General features: G+C 34.3%; 2 protein-coding genes across 2 annotated transcripts; both read right to left on the reverse strand.

Annotated features, from left to right (window-relative positions):
* Positions 1–686: 686 nt before the first annotated feature.
* LOC132034742 (uncharacterized) lies at positions 687–1,403 on the reverse strand. Its single transcript, XM_059425106.1, has one exon. It carries the CDS (start codon positions 1,401–1,403, stop codon positions 687–689), a length of 717 nt encoding a protein of 238 aa, XP_059281089.1.
* Positions 1,404–15,541: 14,138 nt separating this feature from the next.
* Positions 15,542–22,312, reverse strand: LOC132032910 (tobamovirus multiplication protein 3). Its single transcript, XM_059422703.1, has 11 exons — positions 21,993–22,312; positions 20,070–20,160; positions 19,892–19,944; positions 19,709–19,801; positions 19,560–19,631; positions 18,589–18,661; positions 18,461–18,506; positions 16,898–16,961; positions 16,746–16,799; positions 16,357–16,434; positions 15,542–16,054 (listed from the first exon to the last, which is right to left on the reverse strand). The coding sequence occupies exons 1-11, from the start codon at positions 22,182–22,184 to the stop codon at positions 15,962–15,964; spliced, it is 909 nt and encodes a 302-aa protein (XP_059278686.1). The 5' UTR covers positions 22,185–22,312; the 3' UTR covers positions 15,542–15,961.
* Between the last annotated feature and the right edge of the window lie 1,521 nt (positions 22,313–23,833).

The following is a 23,833-nucleotide window of genomic DNA, read 5'->3' on the forward strand; positions in this document are numbered from 1 at the left end:
ACTTTTGGATCCCATAGAAAAGCAACTTTTGTTCTTGTTGATAAGTTGTCCAGAAACTCTTTCATATTTGGCCAAAGTGTTCATGAACATTTGAATAGACTTCTTACTACCATTGCAGAACAGAATGGTGTCATCAGCAAATGTCAAATGGTTAATATGAGGATCCCCATTCATCCAGAATCCTTTATAACTATGCTTTCTTTGAAGATCATTAAGCATTTGAGATAACAACTCAGCACTGAGAATGAAGAGGGAAGGAGATAAGGGGTCTCCTTGTCTCAATCCTCTAGTGGATTTGAAAAAACCATTTCTTGTTCCATTTATAAGCATTGAGTACCAGTTGTTAGCTAAGTAGTTGTGGCTGATATTCACCCAATTTTCAGAGAATCCCAATCTTTTGAGCACCTCATAAAGAAATTTCCATGAAACTCTATCATAAGCTTTGGTCATATCAAGCTTCATAACCACATTACCTCATCTGCTTGGTTTTTTGATGTCACTGATAATCTCTTGCGCCAAGAGAATATTTTCAATAATAGCTTTACCCTTAACAAATCCACTTTGGTTTTTGGAGATAATTTTTGGTAGAATGGTGGAAAGTCTAGTATTAATGATCTTGGAGATAATTTTACTAGATAAATTGCACAAACTAATTGGTCTGAGATCAGAAAAACTTTGAGGTTGCTCTATTTTGGGAATAAGGACCAAGCAAGTATGGGTGTAAAATTTAGGAAGGTGGCTCCAATAAAGAAAGCAATGATAGCATTATAAGGGTCTTTAGATATAATGTTCCAGGCCTTTTGATGGAAAATGCCACTTAGCCCATCTAGCCCTGGTGCACTATCAGGGTCAAGAGAAGTAACACAGTCCTTGATTTCCTGCAAAGAAGGGTTAGCACTCAACATTATGTTATCTTCTTCAATAATGCATCTCTGCAGACAGTTTAAGGCAACAAAGTTGTTGTTATCACTGTCCTGCTTGAATATATTTTGGTAGTATCTCACTGTCCCTTCAGCAATATTATCTTTGTCTTCAAGCCATTGCTCATTTTCATCCATTATCTTCCTTATAGAAAGTATTCTCCTTCTGTCTTTAATGATGCTGTGAAAATAGGCAGTGTTAGCATCACCTTCTTCAAGCCATTTGACTCTTGCTTTTTGCCTTAGCATGGAGTCTTGAATCTTAAGATACCTTGTGAATTGGGCTCTGCATCTAGAAAGCTCCATTCTATTTTCTTCTGTATTACAGGTGATACTGTTGTCCTCCAATCTTCTCATTTGGGCTTCCAACCTTTTAGGTTCCTCATAAATATCCCTAAAGGCTTGTCTAGACCATGTCTTTGAGAGTTTTGCTAGTATTCTTAAGCTTCTGGTGAAAGACATACAAAGGATTTCCATAGACATTTTTCATCCCAAGCCTCCTTTACTACTTGTAAGAAATCCTCATGATCTGTCCAAAAGTTTAGGAATCTAAAATACCTTATCTGTTGAGTAGTTTCATTATTCATCTTCAAGAGCAAGGGGGCATGATCAGAGCAAGCCCTTGATAAATGGGTGACAGTGGTGTCATTGAAAGCATCAACCATCTTGTGTTGTAGAAAAGCCTATCTACCCTTTTCCATATGGTAAATGGAGGATCTGTATGGTCACACCAAGTGTATTTGGCACCAGAATAGCCCCCATCTTGAAGCCCACGGTCATTGAGGCAGTTTATGAAATCAATACTTTCCTCCATTCTATGTTGTCTTCCCCCCGTCTTCTCTTCTTGAGAACAAATGACATTAAAGTCACCCACTGCCCCCCAAGGTTCTAAGAAGTTACTGGCAATCTCCCTTAATTCTGCCCAAAGTTCTTCCCTCTGGCTCTCTGTGCATTTAGCATATACTACCGAGACTAGAAAGGGGGGATTAACATTATTGTGAACTCTGATAAGCATGTGTTGCTCTTTGTCTTGAATGATATCTACTTGAATAAAATTTGACCAGAAAATCCAGATCTTATTTGTCCAGTTGCTACGGGCATGGTGCATTCCCTTCTTCCATTTGTATTGTCTAGTTTTCCATTATCCACAAGAGGTTCTTGCAAACATATAAGGGGGGGTTTGAAATTGTTGGATAAAGAGTTTGATTCTTTCTAAAGATCCATTGGACCCTATCCCTCTAATATTCCATGATATGATATTAATCATTGGAAACATTAGCAAGGTTTTTTGTTCAGCTTTTGAGATTTCCAAGCCTGTATAGAAGTCTCCCCTAGTGTTGAGACTATTGCTTGGAGATAAGTTGTTGAAGTATGTGATGTTTTATTGCACTCTTTTGTGTTTATCATATTTTCTTTCCTCGGAATCTAGATTTCTGATAATTTCATCATCTGATTTTGAGGAAAGGTTGTCCTCCTCTAAGCATTCCATATACATATCAGCATCCATGTTTTCATTTTTCTCGTTGTGCCACTGTTGTTGCCTTTCCTTTCCTATCTCTATTGAATTATCTAGAGGATCTGGTTCTAGAACAAAAAAGTTCCCACCTGTAGGATCTTCATGATTGTAATGTTCAGAAGATCCAGGTTCAATCTCCTTAATTCCCATGTCCTTAAGCTTATCTGCTGAGGCTTTCAAGATTTTTTGTATGTCAATCTGGGGCCACTCTATAGGACTATTTCCTTTAAGAATAAGTGTTTCTCCATTAGGGAGTCGATGTTGCATTTGTCCTTCAAGAACAACACCTGGTGGTATATTTACCTTTCTTTTGAACTTCTTTTGCTTTTTGTACATTTCTTCCATCTCCTCTTTAGTAGCAATCATTTTAAAAACTCTATTCTGAACTTGTGTATCAGCATGTTTAAGAGGAGGGGGTGCCAAGTTTCTATTGCTTCTGCTAGTTCTTACATTTATTTTGTCTGCATACTGTTTGCCTTTGTCTTTCTTTTTTCCTTCTTGAGCCTTATCCCATCTTGTGATCTTTCTCTCCTGCTGACTTTGGTCCTTGTGAACCACCTGGTTCCAAGGCCCTTTGTTTTCTTGTACAGTTTCTATTTCCTCTTCTATCACTCGATTCTGGAGCTGGTTAAATCTGTTGCTTGCCCTCATCTCATGTTGGTTGGGGCTATTCTGATTTCCCTCAGGTCTGGATCCCTTATTGTTAATTCCCCCTCTTTCTTTTCTTTAATCAATATGGTTCCATCCATCAGTATTCACACTGACATGGCCCTCTCTTTTCTGCTCTTGCATTCTATTTTCCACTAGAATATTGATTTGCTCTCTTTGTTGCCCTGGCCCATTTCTTTGCTAGTTGTTGTTATTCCCTTTTTCAGTGTTCTCATTCTCCATAGTGTTCCTTCCAGGTTCAGGACCTTTAGGATTTAGCTTTCTACAGTTGGAATTGTTGTGTCCTTGGATCTTGCAATGAGAGCAATACAAGGGTATGGTTTCATACTCAATTTTCTGGATGAAGCTTTCCATTTCTCCTCTGGGATTTCTCACTTCAACATGAACAACATGAATCAGAGATTTGGTAAGGTTTATTTCCACCTTAACTTTCACAGTAGTCGTTCTAGTTTTTGTTGAAGTAACTTTGTCCATTATAATAGGGGTACCTATAAGTTCTACAATTCTGCACAGGGCATCCCATTCGTAGTAGTGCCAAGGCAACTCCGGAAGATTAATCCAAACTGGAGCTAGAGACGATTCTTCCTCAGGTTTGAATTTAGTAGTCCATTTTTGGATTTTCATACTATTATCTCCCACAAAAGTGATGAAATCCCTTGAATAAATAGTGTTAAAATCCTCTTCATTTTCGACATCTATGAAGACATTTTTAAGATCCTTTACCCCAATTTTCGCACTACCTTTTAGTGGGATAAGTTTCGCGAAGTCAGTTATGATCTTATCAATTGATGGCCTAGTTTTAGAGAACTTACCAACAATTGTCCATTTACAGGAAGCTGCTAGCATATTATGTTCTTCCTCTGTGAAGACCACCACATGTTTCCCTTTCACAATTTAATGGAGACGATGAGGTAGCTTAACTTTACCTTTGTTGAGGGAGTGATTGCTGAGATTAAGAGCTTTAGCATAGGTAGCAACTTCTTTTTCCATAGTCGGGTCCTTAATAGTAGGTCTAATTACTGATTTTACACAATTAGGAGTGGAGCTTTCTGGGTTCATCTTTGGATCTGAAGGATTTGGGGGTTTCTGAAAGGGAGGTCCAAAGAGATCTATAGTTAAACTCATAGTGCAGGATTGATGAGGAGCTAAACGGAATTGGTGGGGTGGTAAGTTACCGGCACCGACTAGTGAAACTAGCCGTTGACGTTGGTAAGTTAGCCGTTAAGAGCAGGTGAGATAGAGGTTGTACGGAGAGAGAATTGTTGGTCTTGGTATTTGTTTCTACAACAGTACATGAATTTCGGCTTTTAGAGAATTTAATTAGTTGATAGAGATGTCCTTCGCAGAAAGAAACGGACTCACTCGTACTAGTTCTAAAGATGGATAAAAAGGGTTGAGGAGTCCCAGCTGTTGCGGTAGCATAGTGACACTGTGATAGGTGAGTTTAATAACAACAAAAGTAGCGGAAGATCTTTTAGTAGTACATTCAGTTGTTTGCAGTGGAATAGATTCAAGCGTCAAGTCAGTAGAATCATAACAAATAGGCGTTGACTTAGTTGCTTTTATAGTTTTTTTTTTTATATATAAGTTCCGGTGTTGAGGCGACACAACTTAGCGACGATAGCGCATTACTAAAAGCTTATAAGGGAGGGGACCAAGATCTCTAGTTTACTGGTGATAGGGCAGCACCTATTTAAGCATTTCTGAAAGGACATGTTTAATGAGAATAGCTCGGATGAAAATGGACCATAGGTGCATATGTATTGCTAAATGCTAAAGAGACATGTTTAATGAGGAAAGCAATTGCCTCCTGGATAAAGAGAATATCATTGTCAACTGTTGATTTTATGTACAATTTTGGATTCCAAACTTGAGAAATATTGGACATTCTTCCTTCCTATATAAATGGGGCAACCTCGATATTCAAAAGGGAATAAATCCTTTCTGAATTTCAGTTGCCTATCAATTATTCTAATTCCTCACTGGCAAGCACATCGTGAGGCTGACTACAATAGATTGGGAGGTTACAATTCCTATTTCAATTTCCAAGAGTGAACGTAAGTGTACATGGTGGATCGGGTGTGAACATCAACTGATGTATGAATCACTCCGGAAAGAAAGATTGAGGGTATCAGACACGGCTACAATTTTCATGGAATGTAGGATTTCGACGTGACAAGAATGGAATTATTACTGTATACGGTAGAAACTGGGGTAAAAAAGTGATGACCTTCCGACGAGAGATCGGAGCAAAATGTGGACTTCAAAATGTGATGTTGGTTCGAGCTCGGTGATTCGGATGAAATGAAGTCCGAGGGGTCATTAGTCCATTAGGCAGAAGTGACGACGGTTAGCATGAACGCGAGAAATCCGTGACGGGTCAGATTTCTTGCCGCCAATTCCGCCGTCCGTTACGCTACAGCCGTTGTGGCGCCGCCAGTAGTAGTAATTAGCGTATTTTATCATATTTGAGTCAAAATTAGGGTTTTAACCATTGTACTATAAATAGGGGTAAACCCTTTCATTAGAATCATCTGATTTTTCTGCCCTCACACTTTGTAAAATCTCATATTCAAGTCCTAAGTTCTATAACAATTGGCTCGGGCACGAAGCTAACGCTCTGTACCGGACCAATTACAGGGGCAAACACACACAGATTCAGGCTACTTCTGTCCTTTTTCTTTATATATAATTGATTTTTCTTCCATATTTCGTTACGATTAACAACAAATTAAACCACGCATCATTTAAACCATGTACAAATTCAATTGTTACCTTTTTAGGGAAAACAATTATGTTGATAGATCCACATTCGCACCCGCAAGCCGCCCTACCCTATTACCAGGCATAATTGGATTAGCTCATCCGAAACTACAGCGAGAAACTCTTGATTTTGTTTCATTTTATTCAAGAATATAATTTAGAAGTTTCTAATGATCAAAGCTTTAAAAAGAAGAAGAAACTTCATCAGCATTTGCTTATGGAATGCAGCTCCAGCCATAAACAATTAAACATGGAGATCGCGGTGTAAACCTCGGTGTTAATTGTTTGTAGCTGACGGTTGTTCGTCTATTAGAATAGTCATCTATAAAATTAACTATTTCATTAATTATATTGCTCGCGTTACTAACTTACTACTATTATAACAACAACAACAACAACAACAACAACAACAACAACAACAACATACTCAGTATATTTTCACAAGTGGTGTATATGCAGATCTTATCCCTATCTTTGCAGGCTAAAGATGTTGTTTCCGATAGACCCTCGCGCTAGTGATGGCAAATAGATGTGTTGGATTGAATTAGACAGGTTAAAACTTATTTAACAAAATTGATCATAATATAAGTTCAACTAAAACTCATAATACCTACTCCTTCTGTTTCGATTTATGTGACACTAATTTTTTTTTTTTAGTCAGTCACAAACAGAATGACACTTTTCTAAATTTAGTACAACATTTTAACTTTAGGCTTCTCATTTTTACTTTGATGATTTCTAGCCACATAAATATCTTTGACTTATTTTAGATCACAAATTTTAAATTCCTTTCTTTCATTTTTAAACTCCGTCCAGTCAAACACCTTCATAGAAATTGGGACGAATCGAGTATATTTTAAGTGAGCAGGTTGAACACGATATTATCATGGATGAGTTGAACAATACAAGCAATTTTGGACTGGAATTACCCGCACTAGCTAGGGTGAAAGTACTTTTCTTTTGCACGCCAGATTCTTGTCTATTTTGCATTTCTTAGAGTTGTTCATCGGATCATTTTATAAGTTGAGACTGGATAAGAAGTTATGAACAATTCCTCATTCAAAAATAGCATAAAATAAGTTAAAAATTACACTAGGAATGCCATGCACAAAGTCAAAAACAAAATTTCTTGTTCTACTACCTCCGGTTCTTTTTTGCACACCTCTTAAGGAAAACATTAAGTAGAGGGTAACTTGACTAAATTATCCTTATTTATTATTCCTCTCAATTTAATACTACTCTCTTTTTCACCATATATTAATTCTCTCCGTACTTATGAGTAAGGGTAAAGGTGGAAACAAACAACTAATTATACCTTGATCTTTTTAAATAACAACTATTTTAGACCATTTATTTTTAGTAGTGACGACAGGTAAATGGGCCAGAGAGAGTATCTAAAAAGTAATCAATATTCTAGCAATTGATTTTCGAAAAGAACAAGGTAAGCAAGAATTAAGATGTTACTCCCTCTGTCCCATATTACTTGTCCATTTTTCTCTATATACGTCATTTAAGAAATTATTAATAATAGATACTTTTACTACATTGCCCTTATCTCTCTCCAATAAATTGCACTCTAATCAATATTGATTGCTATAAAAAACAATTAATGTTAAGGACACAATAGAAAATTTTAATTAATTCTATTTTGATTTTGTAAATAAACAAATATTTTGGAACGGATATTTTAAAAAATGTGAACAACTAATATGAAATGGAGGGAGTAAAAGTTTTTGTTGATTAAAGCTTTAAAAATAGAAAGAGAATTGGTCAGTATTAGCGAATGAATTGCAGCAACCAGAATGGCAGGAAGTTAGGGATCTGTGCAAATCTTATTGGCACAGAACACAAGCAAAAGTGTCAATGGGCATTATGTGCTTTTGCAAATTAAAGCTCCAGGGTGTTTGATTTAAAACTCTCATACTACATGCATTTTTTTTTTCGGTATCGATACGGTGATTAGAACACGTTAATTTTTGACAAGTATTCAAAGAAAAAAGTGAACAAAAAAACACTATTTTTTTTTCAAGAAAAAAAGCATTTAAATCACACACTTTGTTTTGATTTGGAAGAAAATTTAGTTTTAATAAATGGGACTCAGCTTTAGTGACCACTTATTTAGCTTTTCTTTTTCATTAAGTGTATTAACCCAATAGAAGAAATCTAATTTAAATTTTAAACTTAATTTATAAAACATAGATAAAATATTCTAATATCTTGTATTTTGCTAAAAATAAATTATTTAAAATTGTGATACTCGAAAGCATAAATAATCGATTTCAATCCTAGTAATTGTCCCTAGTTCCATTCATAATTTTTTTTGTAGATTCTAATAACAAGTTTTAGTAGTTTGTATTTGGAAAATATATCTTAGAAGTGTTTTTAAGTGTCAAATTACTGAAGTTTTTACTAATTAATGTAGTAAATATAAATTTTTATTTTACACCCTTTCATCTTTTTCTATAAACTTTAATCTCTAGTCCTAAAAACATCAATTTCAATTATGTTGACAAGTATTAAAATTTTTTTATTTGATTTAAGTATAAATTATTTAAACAAAGAAAAAAATTTTGGAGTTTGATAATAACAAATTGGAAAACGGTAGGAAATATGTAATAGTCAGAACGAAATGCTTTTTCAGCAAAAATATTACTAATTAATGTTGTATATTTTATTAAAATTTTAAATCATATTTTATATTACATCTAGTGACTTCAAATTCAATTATGTCTTGTGGAAAATTATTTTGAAATTATTTAAACAATGTTTTTGTTTTAGTTTGTCGCTCAAAATCACTTATTTGATTCACCAAAATTTAACCAATATTATTATTCTCTAAAATAAGTGACTTTTTCTTTTATAAAATAAGCACTTCTCATCTTTTCAAAAATTTGGCCAAACCGACTAAAAGGAGATAACTTTGCTTTCCACAAGAGCCAATTACTTTTACTTCTTTGATCGTGACTCGTAATTGTCACTAGACCTTAAATTACTTAACCTTTTACCTTCTTTATTTTTCCTTCTTATGTCTTTGACTTTAAATCACCTTTTTATAACTAAAATCATTATAAAATGTACGAAAAAGCTCTTCTAGATAATAACAAATTGACTTGACAAACGGTAAATATGCAATGTAAGTCAGAACAAGAAAGTACTGAATGTTGATTATATTATTTTATAAAATGTTTGGAACGTTTGAATACTTTGTTTACATATTGAGATTCATTTCATCCAATCCTTAGAGTGAAATGGATCAGTAGATTAAATTAATATTTGAAATAAAACAAATTAGATATTTGAATCAAAATTATGATACTGCAACCACATGCAGGTTTTATCATTTTTAAAATTCGTCGTGAAATATGTAACACGTTATGGTAAGAATTTAAATGCTGAATTCTTGAAATTAAAAATAAAGTAAGACGTCCAATTTGGAACGGGATGACTAACTTTGACTTCTTAATGGTGGAATAGTGTTAGAATTTTCGTGGTGTTCATAAATCGAACAAAAAAACACTTAATTAAACAATTGATTCTATCAATAAGTAAAAAAGAATAAGATTTGCTTATATTAACATTCTTTTATCAAGTACTTCTGTGCTATAAGTAAATTATAGCGTTGCTTTCAAACTTTAATTCTACCACTTGACTTTGTTTTGATTTGGAAGCCATCTGTCTTTATAATATTTTCGTTCTTGCGGATAATTATTTTTTTTTACAGCTGATTATGACAGCTGAACATGCCTAATGAACTTTTTTTTTTTTTTTTTTTTTTACCCTTGGAATTTAATTTTTTTTAGCTTTTCTTTTTTCATTTTTGAAAAAGTGTGAATTATATCAATAGAAAGCACGATCATTACGTAACTCTTGGATAGTACTCTTGACACAACCTTTAAAACCTGATTTTAGGCTTAAGAGTAACAAACTTCACGAATTAATGGTCTAATCAACTAAAAGCATGATTTGTTTAAATTGGGCAGATTAAAGCTTAATGGTATAATCAATGCGACCGAGTTGAATAAGACTTCAAAAAAGACGTAACTAATGTAATAAGTGGACAAATAGCGCCCCGTGTAGATGGTTGTTTTCTTTTCGAAAGCATAAATATATAGTAGCGATTTCAATCCCCAAAGAAATTGTGTATGGTATCCATTCATAACATTTAAACTTGAGTGTGCATGAGCCTGCACAAAAATGATGAAGTGATTGGAACATGCTAATGTATGTATGGTATTGTAATATCAAAAGGTGAGTATTGTAATATTTTGAGTTAATAATACTCAGCATATATAGATTCTAATAACAACATTTTAACAGGAAAATTGATAGATTTCTTCCAAAATCCATCAAGAACACCCACTTATCTTGAGCTAAGGTTTTCTTTAAAAGAGATAAGATTGTTATCCCAAGTACTTTAATTAAGAGTTACGTTTAAACATGTTTATACGACGTGCTTGGAGATAAAAAGAAACATATTTTAAATATATATTTGGACAAGAACCTAGAAATCAATTTTTGGGGAAAATTTTGATGAAAATTATAATAGATGACATCACTATATATTGCATCCATAATTAGCGAGAATATGATCAGATAATTATCTAGAAATGCCCTCTCTTAATTAAATAATTAATAGGTTATGCTTGTCTTTCTCCAAAGGCAAAAGAAGGGGAAAAGTTTGTGGACTGCAATAAAAGATATGTAACTTAATATATCCAATAGGAAGTCGACAAGAGAAGTGAAATAAACAAAATCTGCACCCCTTCCACGAAACTCTCTTACTCCAAAAAGTATTTTAGGATTGCTTACATTCTTTTTCTCATTTAGTGATCGCTTTAAAATTCGGCTAATTTGAATTTATGTTGGAACATTTCACTTTGGAATAAAACGTTTTCTATCAAAGACGATTCTAATTTCTATCTTGGCGAATAAAGTGGGTCACCCTCTTTTGGCTTCAGCCAAACACTTTTTCACTCGAGCCATAAAACTTTGGTTAACAGAAGCGGATCCAGAATTTTGACTTTATGGTTTCTGGACCTCAATCTTTTTCCACAACTAAAAAATCTCTATTTTCGCATTTATTTCTCACTGAAAAATTTTCAGTGACTATTTCTCACTGAATGTCGGTGGAAAAACTTAAATAGTAGTGTTTTCACACGGATGAAGTATGAAGTTTCTCAGCGTTTCAGTGGGAATTTGTTTCCCACCATGCGTTTTCCCAGTGAACTGATTCGGTGAGAATGAGGTGGGAAAATCATGTTTTATAGCACAAATTTCTCACCGATCGTCGAGGGGGAAAACATCTTGTTCTCGTTGTGTTCCATTTACTGGTTCTTGATATTTAATTTATATTTATTATACGCGATCTGGACCAAAGCTACGGGTTGCCCCATAATTTCTATACTGGATCTACTCCTACTAATTAAAAATGAAAGTATACTTACCACCCAACCACATATACTATTATTCAAAGAGCATACTAATTAGTCGTAAGACGATGACTAATCTCTGTAAACCACTGAGCTATAGTAGTTGTACCTTCTGGGTTGAATTGCCATAACAGGGGACCTCCCTCAAGGAAGGATTGTTTGTCCCCAGAGAAAGACAGCAGACAGCAGACTACTAAATCTTCTATTTCAACATACACTACTAGACATAGAGGTTTTTCTCACCGACATTCAGTGGGAAATTTGTGTTACGAAATATGATTTTCCCATCTCATTCCGACCGGACCAACTCACTCGCTCATGGTGGGAAACAGGTTCCCTATGGAACGCTGGTAAAATTTCTAATTTTTTCGTGTGAAAACACTACTATATAGGTTTTTCGTACCGACATTCAGTGAAAATAGTCACTGAAGCCAACATTTTTCAATTAGAAATTTCGGTCGGAAAATAGTGATTCTTTAATAGTGATATAATTTCGCACTTGCTAGTTTCATTGTCAACTCTTTTAATATATAATTTTCTGGCGTCTTCCTTTATGCTTCCCTCAAATCAGTACCTTCAATCTTTCCTTACTCAACACCCGTCATGCTAAAAATGAGGTTTAGCAAAATTATGAGCTTAGTTTCAGAGTTTTCAGGCATGGAATTTTCACAAATGAGAGGACTCCACTTTCTGACATCCCTATCCCAACGAGCAGAACACCATAGATGCAATATTAATATAGTCATATCAAATTAAAGATAGGTTAAATATAATACAAACAAATCAAAACCTAAAACGGAAAAGCAATAAGACAAACTTATATCTCCATTAGCTTAGTGGAAGCAACTGTCCTATCCTAAGACATTCCTCTTGGTTGCAACTTTTGTAGAAAAACATACTCAACTAGTTAGTACAACCTTTGTAGACATGTGTCAAAAGACAGTGAACAAGTTTATACTTTATGGAAATGGATATACTATTAGATAAGGCATCCAATTGGAAAACACCTTACCAATTGGTATATTATGTGGAAAGTTGTGTACTAAAGTTGAAATTTTTCTCGGTTACTTATAAACAAGCAACCACCTAAATATACTAAATTAATATAGATGTTGACCCTATTTATTTTTATATTTAGCCTTTTGAGTGGACACATAAATATACTACTAATTAATATAGATGTTGACCTTTTTTATTTTTTGTCTTTTGAGTGGGTGGCCGGTAATTGGAAGGAGGAAGATCAAGAAGAATGTAAGGCCTTTGGAGATATGAAAGTGTAGAAGTGCAATTACTAAAGTTGTAAGAATTGAATTTAGTATTCTCCACCCCACACCCACCCCTTTTTTGTTTCAAATAGTCAATAAAGTTCTATAAAAATTGTATTTCAAGAATCGAAAAATGACAAGTATTTTGGGGAGAAGGGAGTACATTGTACTCCCTCCGTCCCAACTTATGTGGCACTTTTCGTTTTCCGAGAGTCAATTTGACTAATTTTTGAAGTTAAATTGATTAGATAAACACAATATTTTAAAGTTAAAATTTATATATTCAAAAACTATACGAAAAATACTATAAATTGCATTTCATATCATGTCAATATGATGAAAATATACTTTAAAATGTTGATCAAACTTTACATTGTTTGAGCCTCGAAAGGCGAAAAGTGTCACACAAATTGGGATAGGGGAGTACTTTTATTATATAAAATAGAAAAAAGTACATAATTATTTGCAATATTTTTCATAAAATTTCTAACTGCATAAGTATTTTGTCTCTTTCACTTAGTTTTCACAAAGATTGTTTAAGAAATTAACGGTTTCTCTCTTATTCGTGTTCTTTCATGCGTATGGGTAAGCTTTTGAAAGGGGAGAGAATGAACGCTTTTGACAAGTTGGTTATATAATATATATTGCAATAAACTTATTTTTTTATCCTGACTTTTTTCCTTGTGTAAATCCACTATGAATTGTGGTCCCTTGCTTTCTTTTGGTGGAAATTCAAGAAGGGTTTTCTAATAAAGAGGTCAAATTTAAGAAAGGAGAAAATTAAGTTGGAACGTTTTTTATCCTTCAAACTATAATATAACTTTGAAAATATTCTAGATTAAACAAGTCACGATGCATGCATCTTCACATAAACATGAGGACCAAGCTGCACGCCAAGTCATAATTTATACTTCCTCCATTACTATTCATGTGACATATAATTAGAAACAATGAATCGAATGAAAATTTAGTTGGTTTTTATGTTGACAGAGAACACATAAACCACACTTAAGCAAAATTACTAGTTTTACTTCAAGGACTAAAAACTAGTACTCCTACATCAGTATGAGTTGCTACCAATAGAAATCGAGACAGACAGTATAGAGGTAAAATTTCGAAAATGGTCATTAAATGGTGCTGAATCCAAGAATAGTATTTGTGTGGTGACATAAGTTTGAAACCTATGACAGTAAGTAATGATGAACATGCTTATAAACGAAAAAATCACAAAAAAATGAAAATAGGAAAATAAAGCTTTTTCCGAATTTTTTTTTTTTTTATTAGCTAAAAAAAAACACGTAGTGAAGAGAATTTTTTATAGTATAAACAATTTTTTTTTTATCGTTTATACAAAAATGAAATAGGACATAAGAGACAAAAATTTTTAATTTTTTTAATTTCGTTGTATGAATGCGTGAATAGTATCACGAAATACAAAAAAAAAAAAAATAATAAATTATTATATTTGTATAAACGAAACAATTTTTTTTTTTTTATTTCATGAAAATTTTTTTTATTTCGTTTATACAAAAATGAAATAGGTATAATAATTTTTTTTTTTGTTTTTTTTTGTGTTGACATTAAAGAGAACACGAAATTAAAAAAATTAAAAAACCGAGACATCTTAAGCAAAATTACTAGTTTTACTTCAAGGACTAGGAAAATAAATATTTTTTTTTTTTTTTTTGTAGTATTTAAATCCATTAAAAAAAAATTATGAGTTGCTACCGAAATTAAAAAAATTAAAAGAAATCGTTGGAGACGGACAGTATATTTTTCCTATTTCATTTTTCTATACTATTACGTTTATCGAAAATGGAAAATATATTTATAACATTTTACATGAGCATGAAATACAAAAAAAAAAAAAAAAAAAAAAAATTGGTTGAAATTATTCCGCCTTGTTGATGGACTAATTGAGGAATCCAAGAATCAAGTATAATTTGCTAGCAAAGCAAGGGACCAAGCTAGCCAGCTCTAATGTTTTCATCCAACCAATTCCACCTATGTTTACCATTTCATTGTTAAATATGGCAGATAAAATGGGAATAAATTTTGTTAAAAATATGTCAGCTAGAACCTGTAAATAATTTGGTTAGATTTGATAATTTGATTATTTGCTTCTATTGATTGTGTAACGACACTTCTGTAGTTTTTTGTTATATATAATAGTTTCTAAACAAAGAAAGAAAGTGTGAACTAACCATTGAAAAGGTCTGAGCTGTTGTGGAAACAAGTTCAATTTGGTTTTGGCTTTGATTTTAAATAGATTGCATTCCATCTATTAACCAAAACTTTAACAACGTTTGCTTTTTAAGCCAGAGAGTTTGTAAAACTTTTGAGGGCTAACGTTGTCTTAGTCGGTAAAAATAAAAGGACCTCATTACAACTAAGCTTGAAAAGTCTGCTCATTCCTAATCAAATGCGATCCAACTTAAAGACAACAATTAGAGTCAAAATAGCTTTACTGGCCACTTTTCGGCCCTATCTTTTAAAAAAATAGCCTGAATCATGGAGTTTCAAATTTCACAACTAACTTGGTGGAGTTTCATCTGTGAAACTTGAAATTCCAGGATGCCAATTTTTCAATTACAAGGGCAGAAAAGTGACACAATATCATTAACCGCAAATGATAAACTTATGGTAATTGAAATGCCACGCAATAGATGTTAGAGATGATGCATAATTGCAAGTCCACCAACCAGTCCTCATTCAAAGAAACAAAAGGAGATAGATCCATACATTCAACCAGCTAAGTTTTTATTGTTTAAACATTCAACCAGCTATTTAGATCCATCGTCTCATCCATCAAGAAATAAAGCAAGCACAACTGCTCATAAGCCCGGAGATCAAAACACAACATTTCTGTTTCAGGTACGTTCCACGAAATCTTTACTCGTTCGATAAATCGGTAAAACATCATCAAGTATTTTGATGGTAAAGATCCTGGTATCGATCTTGCTATGATAATAGTCGATATCCAGTAACCAACAGTCAGAATATTTGATGTTCACATAAAACCAACCACTATCTAAGAGTGAGTCAAATGATTACAGAACCCGAGCTGGGAAACAACCATTGAATTTCTGTGGGAAAAAAAATGAATCAATTGAAATCTGACACATACAAGGACGAAATAATATACTAAAAATCATAAAATACTTCACAATTCCTTCTTTAACTAATAGTACAAAAGCAGAACTACAATCTGTCAAGTGTGAGGACAAACAGACATTTCACTGTCCACACCACGAACCATACTCCCATTTACATGATCACTCCCCCTCATATTTCTTGCTTGCATGTCACATCCAGGTAAGAAAAGTATCATTAAAAGCCAACTCACTCGATACCTGATCCCGGAGCTTGATTTCCATCATTATCTACCCTCTTAACGTATTAGCGAATAGGGTGATACTGTGTGATCCCTCGCTTTGGAGGCAACTTCCTCAAAATAAATAGGACAAGCGATGAAGGCAGTATCTCGACTAACTGAAAGAGTTAAAAAAGTCTGCTTAGTCTCAAAACATATAGAAAAGTATTACTCCATTTTTTATGCACTTTCTACCCCCAAAAATGCAAAGTAAAACAACACCATATCTAAGTTTAGCACATAAAACAGGTCGTAAGATGCCACAAGCTGACATATCATGTGAATTATCCAATTTAGTCATAATTTGGCTACTATTATAAACAGAATACCGACTGCCAGAACTTTTTTCTTCATTATGGCACAATGACCAACATGCTTACCTAAAGAAGCACTACTATAAGTTCAGCTATATGAAACTCACCAGGTAATATATCAAATTCAAAATTGGATGATCCAAAACATCAAGATCTGCAGCTTTATCAAATGCATTGAAGCACATCTGCGACAAAGATAATCAAAGGAAAACTTACTATTAAGCCATATAGAAGAACCAAATAGGCTTCATGCCCTTTAGAAAGAAAGTTAATGCATCAGCTAAGACATTTTTGAGAAAAAGGGTGCCCGGGCCAGCTTACACGCACCTCAACTAAGACAAATTTATTGTATCAAGAATGTTTTTAGAAAAAAAGAAACCATCTAAAGCAAAACATAGATATCATTCACACATTACAAACATGGGCTAGTTATGGCTCTCTGACATAGTAATAAGTCAGCTAAAAATTGGTTAGTTCACGAGGAATATGGACTTACCATAACGCATCTAATGAGGAAGCATGAAAAACAGATTGTCGTGACATATCCAACCTGCAGAAGTCAAAATGTCAGAGCAGTCAAAAGACCTAATAAAGAAGAAACAACCCAAGATGAAAAACACCAAGAAAGAAAAGATACTAATAACGTACCTCCTGTAGCTTCTTGCGTCTCCCTTTTGATTCTACTGGAAACCGTTGTAACATAAGGAAAAGCCTGGAAGGAAGTGAAAGAACATCAAGGCAAATTGTGAGGTGATATTGAAGGATGAATATGAACGACATACAAGTTGCACGGACCTAATTATTCAATCATAAGAGTAAACAAGGTAGCCAAGCGTGAATATAGCAAAGGTCAATCCACAAACTAAACAAACATATGCTATCCACTTTAGGCAGTACTGTAAGCACTTCTGTTGTAGTATCTTAATATTTCAATTACTACTTTATTTTCAAACAGCATCTTTCAACAATACTATGCAGCCGTCTACAATAGTACCAACGAACTAAGATCGTGCTTGAGAAGGCTTTGTGAAAAATAATTATGCTTCAATTAATTGTCCAAAAATGATATAAATAGGAAGGGTGATAAAAGGTTTGAACTTTCACTAAAAGTGAGTGTAATTGAAGATATTTTACTTTTTCAACAAGTTAATTGCTAGTAATTCTCTAAATGTCAACAAGGATAACACTAACCAAATATTACTTTGCAGTTATTTTTAAATGTATGACATCCATTTAAAAATAATTGTTATTCTTTTGAGCCGAGGGTCTATCAGAAACAACTCTCTACCCCCACAAAGGTAAGGGTAAGGTCTGAGTACATCCTACCCTCCCAAGACCCCACTTGTGGGATTACACTGGGTATATTTTTGTTGTTGTTGACATCCATTACTGTCGTGATATTGTGGGCTCATTCAGTCCAACACCTGCCAATTCTTTCTTCTTTGTTAGGGACTTCACTCTGGAGTATTCTTTAGAGATGAGGAAGACTTCAATGGGGAATCTTCCACTTTTCAGCTAGGAGGATGAAGATGATCGATTAAGCAGATGTCGAATGCAACAGGGGCAATGTGGAGGTTGTAGCATTGCCAAACTAGTCGGTCAAGCATGGGATGCCGCCTCCACTCATCTCTCCTCCCAAAGAGCTGTCCAGTAGGTTCCAATTTCGATCTTTTGATCTCTCTTCCCTAATTCACCATACTGGGGTATGTTTTCTTTCATTTTCCTTCTTTTCTTTCCTCTCCACCCCCTCCCCCCACCCCCACCCCCACCCCCCCACCCCCCCGGTATTGAAATTGGTCCGTGTCGATACAGGTCACTGGAAAGTGATTGAAAGATCCGCTTAACATACATTCCAATATACAATACATCACCTGAGAAAAACGTGAAGGTTAGGGCTCGATAGGATTCATCTCATGAAGGTTTAGATCTGTGGATGTACAGGGTAGGAAGCAGATCACCTTTTAGTCCAAAAAATATTTTTGGACTTTGATCAAAGCAAACAACACAACCAACTCTAGCTTCTAAGGCAGAAGTGTTAAGAATAGCCACTAATCAGAAGATAAAGCGTCCTTTATACGAAAGATAGAAACAAGTGCCAAGCATTATGCTTGTGTGCTTGGTTTATACCCATTTTGTATGCTATTCCAACAGATGTACATTTGGTAGTTACTGTCAGTGAGAAAGCGACTGATAATAGAAATTAGATTTTACCTTCCACCATAAAGGAGAAACCCCAATGCTGCAAATAGGGATACACCTGCCAGAACATTGTGTTAGTACTTTGCAACAGACCCACGTGATGGAAAGCACTGAAAATAAGTTAAATCTAAAACAAGAACCTGCAAAGAACATCTTCGATAAGATGACGAGTACTCGAATAGGTTTCCACCATATTATCAGCCATAATATAATCTGCAAGATATCAGAAGGAAAGAGATAATCAGTAATGAACATCCACCAAATAGGTACAGCAATTTAAAAGAGTAAGCCCTTGTCTAACATATTTCATCAAACAAAATTTAGCACCCGTTTGGCTTAGCTTAAAAAAAGTGGCTTATAAGCTGGTTTGACCAAAAAACAACTTATAAGCCAAAAAAAATAAGTTGGGGTGGCCCAACTTATTTTTTGCGGCTTATTCTAAGTACTTTTTTAGCTTATAAGCTGGTTTGACCACTTATAAGCCAATCCAAACGGGCTCTTAGTCCTGTTAAGTATCTCGAAACCACACACATATGTTCCTATCAATGACACGTCATTTGATATACCCTAAGATATATGAGTGGTCTCAACATTTTGTGAAATACGAGGCACTGTACCAGTTCTCATTTCTGTTAGTAGAATGCCCTTGGAAGGGAAAATTTTAATAATTACTGATGCTCAGATGGAGGGTGTCCTTTTTGTTTGGGAGGTGGAGAGGATGGCCATGGAACTATGTGAACTACCCCATGAACGACATAAGAAAAAGGGCAGTCCGGTGCACTAAGCTCCCCCCGATATGCGCGGGTCCGGGGAAGGGCCGGACCACAAGGGTCAATTGCACACAGCTTTACCAAGAGGCTATTTCCACGGCTCGAACGCGTGACCTCCTGGTCACATGGTAGAAACTTTACCAGTTACACCAAGGCTCTCCTTCTCACCCCATGAACGACATGTTTAAGAAATATTAAGAAAAATACCGACCATATGAAACTTGTTTACATTTTTAAAAATATATTGATGTCCAAACTCCCAGACCATAGTTTATTTCTAGCAAGCACCAAAATAAATTGATGCTCTTACAAAAAGTACTGCATGACTATCGCATATTTACCTGAATAGCATAAACCACTCCATTAATTGTAAAGAAACTAGGTCTAAGCCCATCCGTGGATACAGCACGTGCCTGTCACGTGAAAAACAGATATGTTAACCCCGAGAAGAGAAATATCTGCACAAAACTGAGACAGAGACCACAAGTACCTGGTAGTATATCTCAGCCCAGAATAATACTAGCAGAGCATAAGTTGTGAAGAATGCAAGGCTTGGCATATCAAGCATAATATGTTGGACAATCTGCCAACATGTAGCATGCAACATTACGAACTGAAAGGAGTATAAAGACAAGAACGTAAACCAGACATAAAGATAGTTGAGGTGCCTAACCTCAGGGTGCAACTTCTGAATATCCCGACGAAATACAAAAACTAGCGACCGAACTGCCAAAGAACATGAAGATACAATTAAATAACAAAGACAACAGGACCAATCACTTGAAAAGCACACGTAATGAAACTCCCCATCAGGATGTTTAGGAAAAAATGAAAAATGGAAAGATACCAACCTCCATTCACAAAGAAATTGAGAAAGTGGAAGACTTTTTGAGTGGTCCAACCATATTCGGGAACTCTCATTTGAATACGAATTAATTGAACCTGGAATTGCCAAGTTGGAAAATCAGAAAAAAAAAAAATCCAGAGCCGCGCATAAATAGAAGAATTGGTGCCAGGGGTAATAGTTTTTTAGAGCAATAACTGCATAACGATATGATTATCTGATGTGCAAGAACACATCTTTGACGTGGAAAATTTAACACGTAACGAGACACAAACAATGTGCCCCTCTCTTTTGCACACATAAACCATAAACCAATTAGTGGAAACTAGAAACAGCTTTAACTTCCGACAAGATATACAATATTATAAGTGTGCCTACCGTTTACCTCACCTCCTCAAGGCTTGGACAAATATGAAGATTCAGTAGAGTTTTAATGGTGTTTTTCCCTCCCCTAAGAGTTTAAACCTGAGACATCATGGTTCTCAACCCATTTTATTGACCATTAAACCACACCCTTCGGGCGCAAGAAATGTTTTTTTTAGAAACAAACTTAAGAGTATTTAAAATTTGTATTAACTTAACAGCTGAGCATGCAAAAACCGGAAGCTAAGAAGAAGGAAATTCACATTGAAGATAACGTGCCTGCACCTTCGCCTCGTTCCAACTGTTCGGTAAATGAAACGATTGGCACTTTGATTTTATTTGAAATTAGTGTCCTAGTGATCTTTTTATCTATGTTGCTCGGACTCTCCAAAAAATGTTGCCGCACCCGTGTCGGATCCTCCAAAGATGCCCTACTTTTGGAGGATCCGACACACACCAATTGGCATTTTTGAAGAGTCCGAGCAACATAGCTTTTTATACTACCATTCGAATAAATTACTATGTATTACTCCCTCCGTCCCATAATAGTTGTCACGTTTCGCTTTTTCAGAGTCGATCCGCCCAATTTTCGAAGCTAAATTAGATTAAACTATTTTAAGACTTTAAAAAACTAAAACTTAGATATTAAAAAATTACACGAAAAGTACTATAAGTTGCAATTTTTCTTACATTAATATAGTAAAAGATTACATCTTAAAACATAAAAAGTTTGACAATTGAAAAGTTAAAAGTGACAAGTCTTATGGTACTTATCAAATAGACAAGCAAAAACGAAACAATTATCAGATATTTCATACATCTCCAACATAGATTCATGTAAAATTACTTTAACTTTAAGTTTTCTTAAAATAGAATTAATATATTTGGAAACTAAGAAGGCGTTTGGACATGTGGTTTGAAACCATGAGATGAAACCAGCGTTTAGACATGCATTTCATCTCATAGTTTCAAAAAATTTAAATATAAAACTTGGTCTATAAGTTTATATTTTATAAAAAAAGACCCATAAGTTAGGTAAATATTTTCAACAATTACTCCCACCAACCATTTACCAACCTCGTTAACTTCCACCAACCTTTATTTATGTCTATCATGTGAGAGAATTATATTAAAGAGTAGTTACATTACTATTCATGTTAAATTTTCATTTTTATTGAACTAAAATTTGATCAATTGATGTTATATATTTCAGAAAAGCCTTCTAGTAGCTTAAATTTTGTTATGAACTTTGACTTGCTTATTTGGTAAGATTATATAAGAATTGAGAATATTTTGATAGTTTTCACAACTTACGGGTCTTTTACGTCTATAAGAGAAAATACAACTTAACATATCCAAATTACATGTCCATACATGTTTCAAATCATGTCCAAACGGTTCCTAAGTCACAATAATTTGCAATTCAAAATATTTAAAAGACATATCAAACAATCGCGGTCAAAAGAAAAACTCATTTGACTCTCGAAATCTAAAATTATTCTCAAAATTTAGAATTAAAAAAAAAAAAAAAAAACTGAGAAGTATATATTTGAGAGAGAATATTTACGAGTGCAATAGCAGCAACAATGCCGTATAAGATAGCAAGGACGTGGAAAATACGGTTTTGCCATTGAATAGATCTGTTTATATCTTCCCACCAATTTATTGCTTCATTTAATTGATACGTCACCGCCGCCGCCGCCGCCGTCGTTGCCGCCGTTGACGACGGGTTTATAACTAACTCTGCCACCCGTCCCATCGCCGGAGATTCCAAATTGGAATTCAATTTCCCTTTTGATTTCCTTTTTTTCTTTTGGTTTCTATTTTTGTTTTAAGTCTTAGTTTCCTTTTTTTGGAAAAAAAAATAAATTAAATGGCCGGCTGGAAAGGAGAGGGATGAATAAATAAATGTTTATATATGACAGCCACGTATTCTGATCCTTGTTGGATTTGGAAGTGCAATCATGTCGTTCGAGTTATGTATGGGGGTAATGTTGTCATAATTGTACAATACAAGTCCTTAGGCGTGTTTGTTTGGTTAGTAGACTAAGGAACTGTTTTCGGACAGTTTAATAAATACGAGATAAATTATGATTTGAAATCATGTTTGGACATGCAATTTGGATTTCTTAAGTTGTATTTTTTTCTTATAGACATAAAAACTTCACAAGTTGTGAAAATTATCAAAATATTCTCAATTCTTATACAGGGGCGGAGCTAGCCCTTTGGGCATGGGTTCGGCCGAACACAGTAGCTTTGGTCCAAATCATATATTTGTATTAAATTTTTTGTCAAATATGTACGAATTATTAATTTAGAACCTAGTAACTATAAAGAATTAAAACTCCGAACCCACAAGTTTCAAGTCCTAACTCTGTCTCTGTTCTTATACAACCTTGCCAAATGAGCAAGTCATAGTTCATAACAAAATTAATACGCTACTAGAAGGCCTTTATAAAAATACAACATCAATTGATTAAACTTTAGTTCAATAAAAAAAAAATTAACATGAATAGCAAGCTTCTCCGGGTCTCTAGTAGTTTCTGCCTCCGGAAGCGGGTTACCAAATTACTTATCCGGAGCTTCGCATGATTTTCCAGAGCCCCTCGCTTGCTAAGTCGAATCTGACTTGTCACCATCGCCACGCGTCATCTTTTAATACGTCCACTTGATTTCTACGAAGTTTGCCCTATACAAGGAACTAACTCCAATCCCTCTTATAACAATCAAGAAGAAAGTTGCAACCTCTCCAAGTTACCCCTAACTTAAAGCTAATTTTCCTTGAAAAAAATACCTAAACAATGCTTCTAAGAAAGTTGGGAATAGGTACAACTAAATAACAATCTAATACAATAAACTAGAATGAAAACATTGTGAAACACATAGATGAAAACAGGTTCTTCAACCCTTAGTATCAGCCATGCACTCGAATGGTTAGACAGAAATTTAAGAATGATACATTATATGCTTTGATTAGGTGCCTGAATCTCTTCAATAAAGAACATGGATATTTATAATAACAAGTGAAATCAAGTTAGTTAAAGACAATTACTTTTAGGATAAGTATTACTTAAGACAAGAGTATTTAAGTTGGAGGCAAACTCCTTGCTTTATAACTGATTTGTGCAGCATTTAGGAGTTCTATTTCGTGCAAAAATTATCCAAGATATTCCCAAAGACTTCCATATTCCTCTGATCCTTTATTCTTATCCGAGACTTCTCCATTCAAAGAGTTTTACTAGCAGTCAAACTATTAAACGGAACATGAAACTGCAAACCTGGTACATTTAGTTTAGCACATGTTTCACGTTATTTAGTTGCTCCAAATCATTTGTCAATCTTCAAAACGTTCTAAGTCCAACACTATAATAAAGAAAAATAAGAGATAAAAATTATATATGATTCATT

The sequence above is a fragment of the Lycium ferocissimum genome, chromosome 10 (genome assembly GCF_029784015.1).
Source record: "Lycium ferocissimum isolate CSIRO_LF1 chromosome 10, AGI_CSIRO_Lferr_CH_V1, whole genome shotgun sequence".
NCBI lineage: Eukaryota > Viridiplantae > Streptophyta > Magnoliopsida > Solanales > Solanaceae > Lycium > Lycium ferocissimum.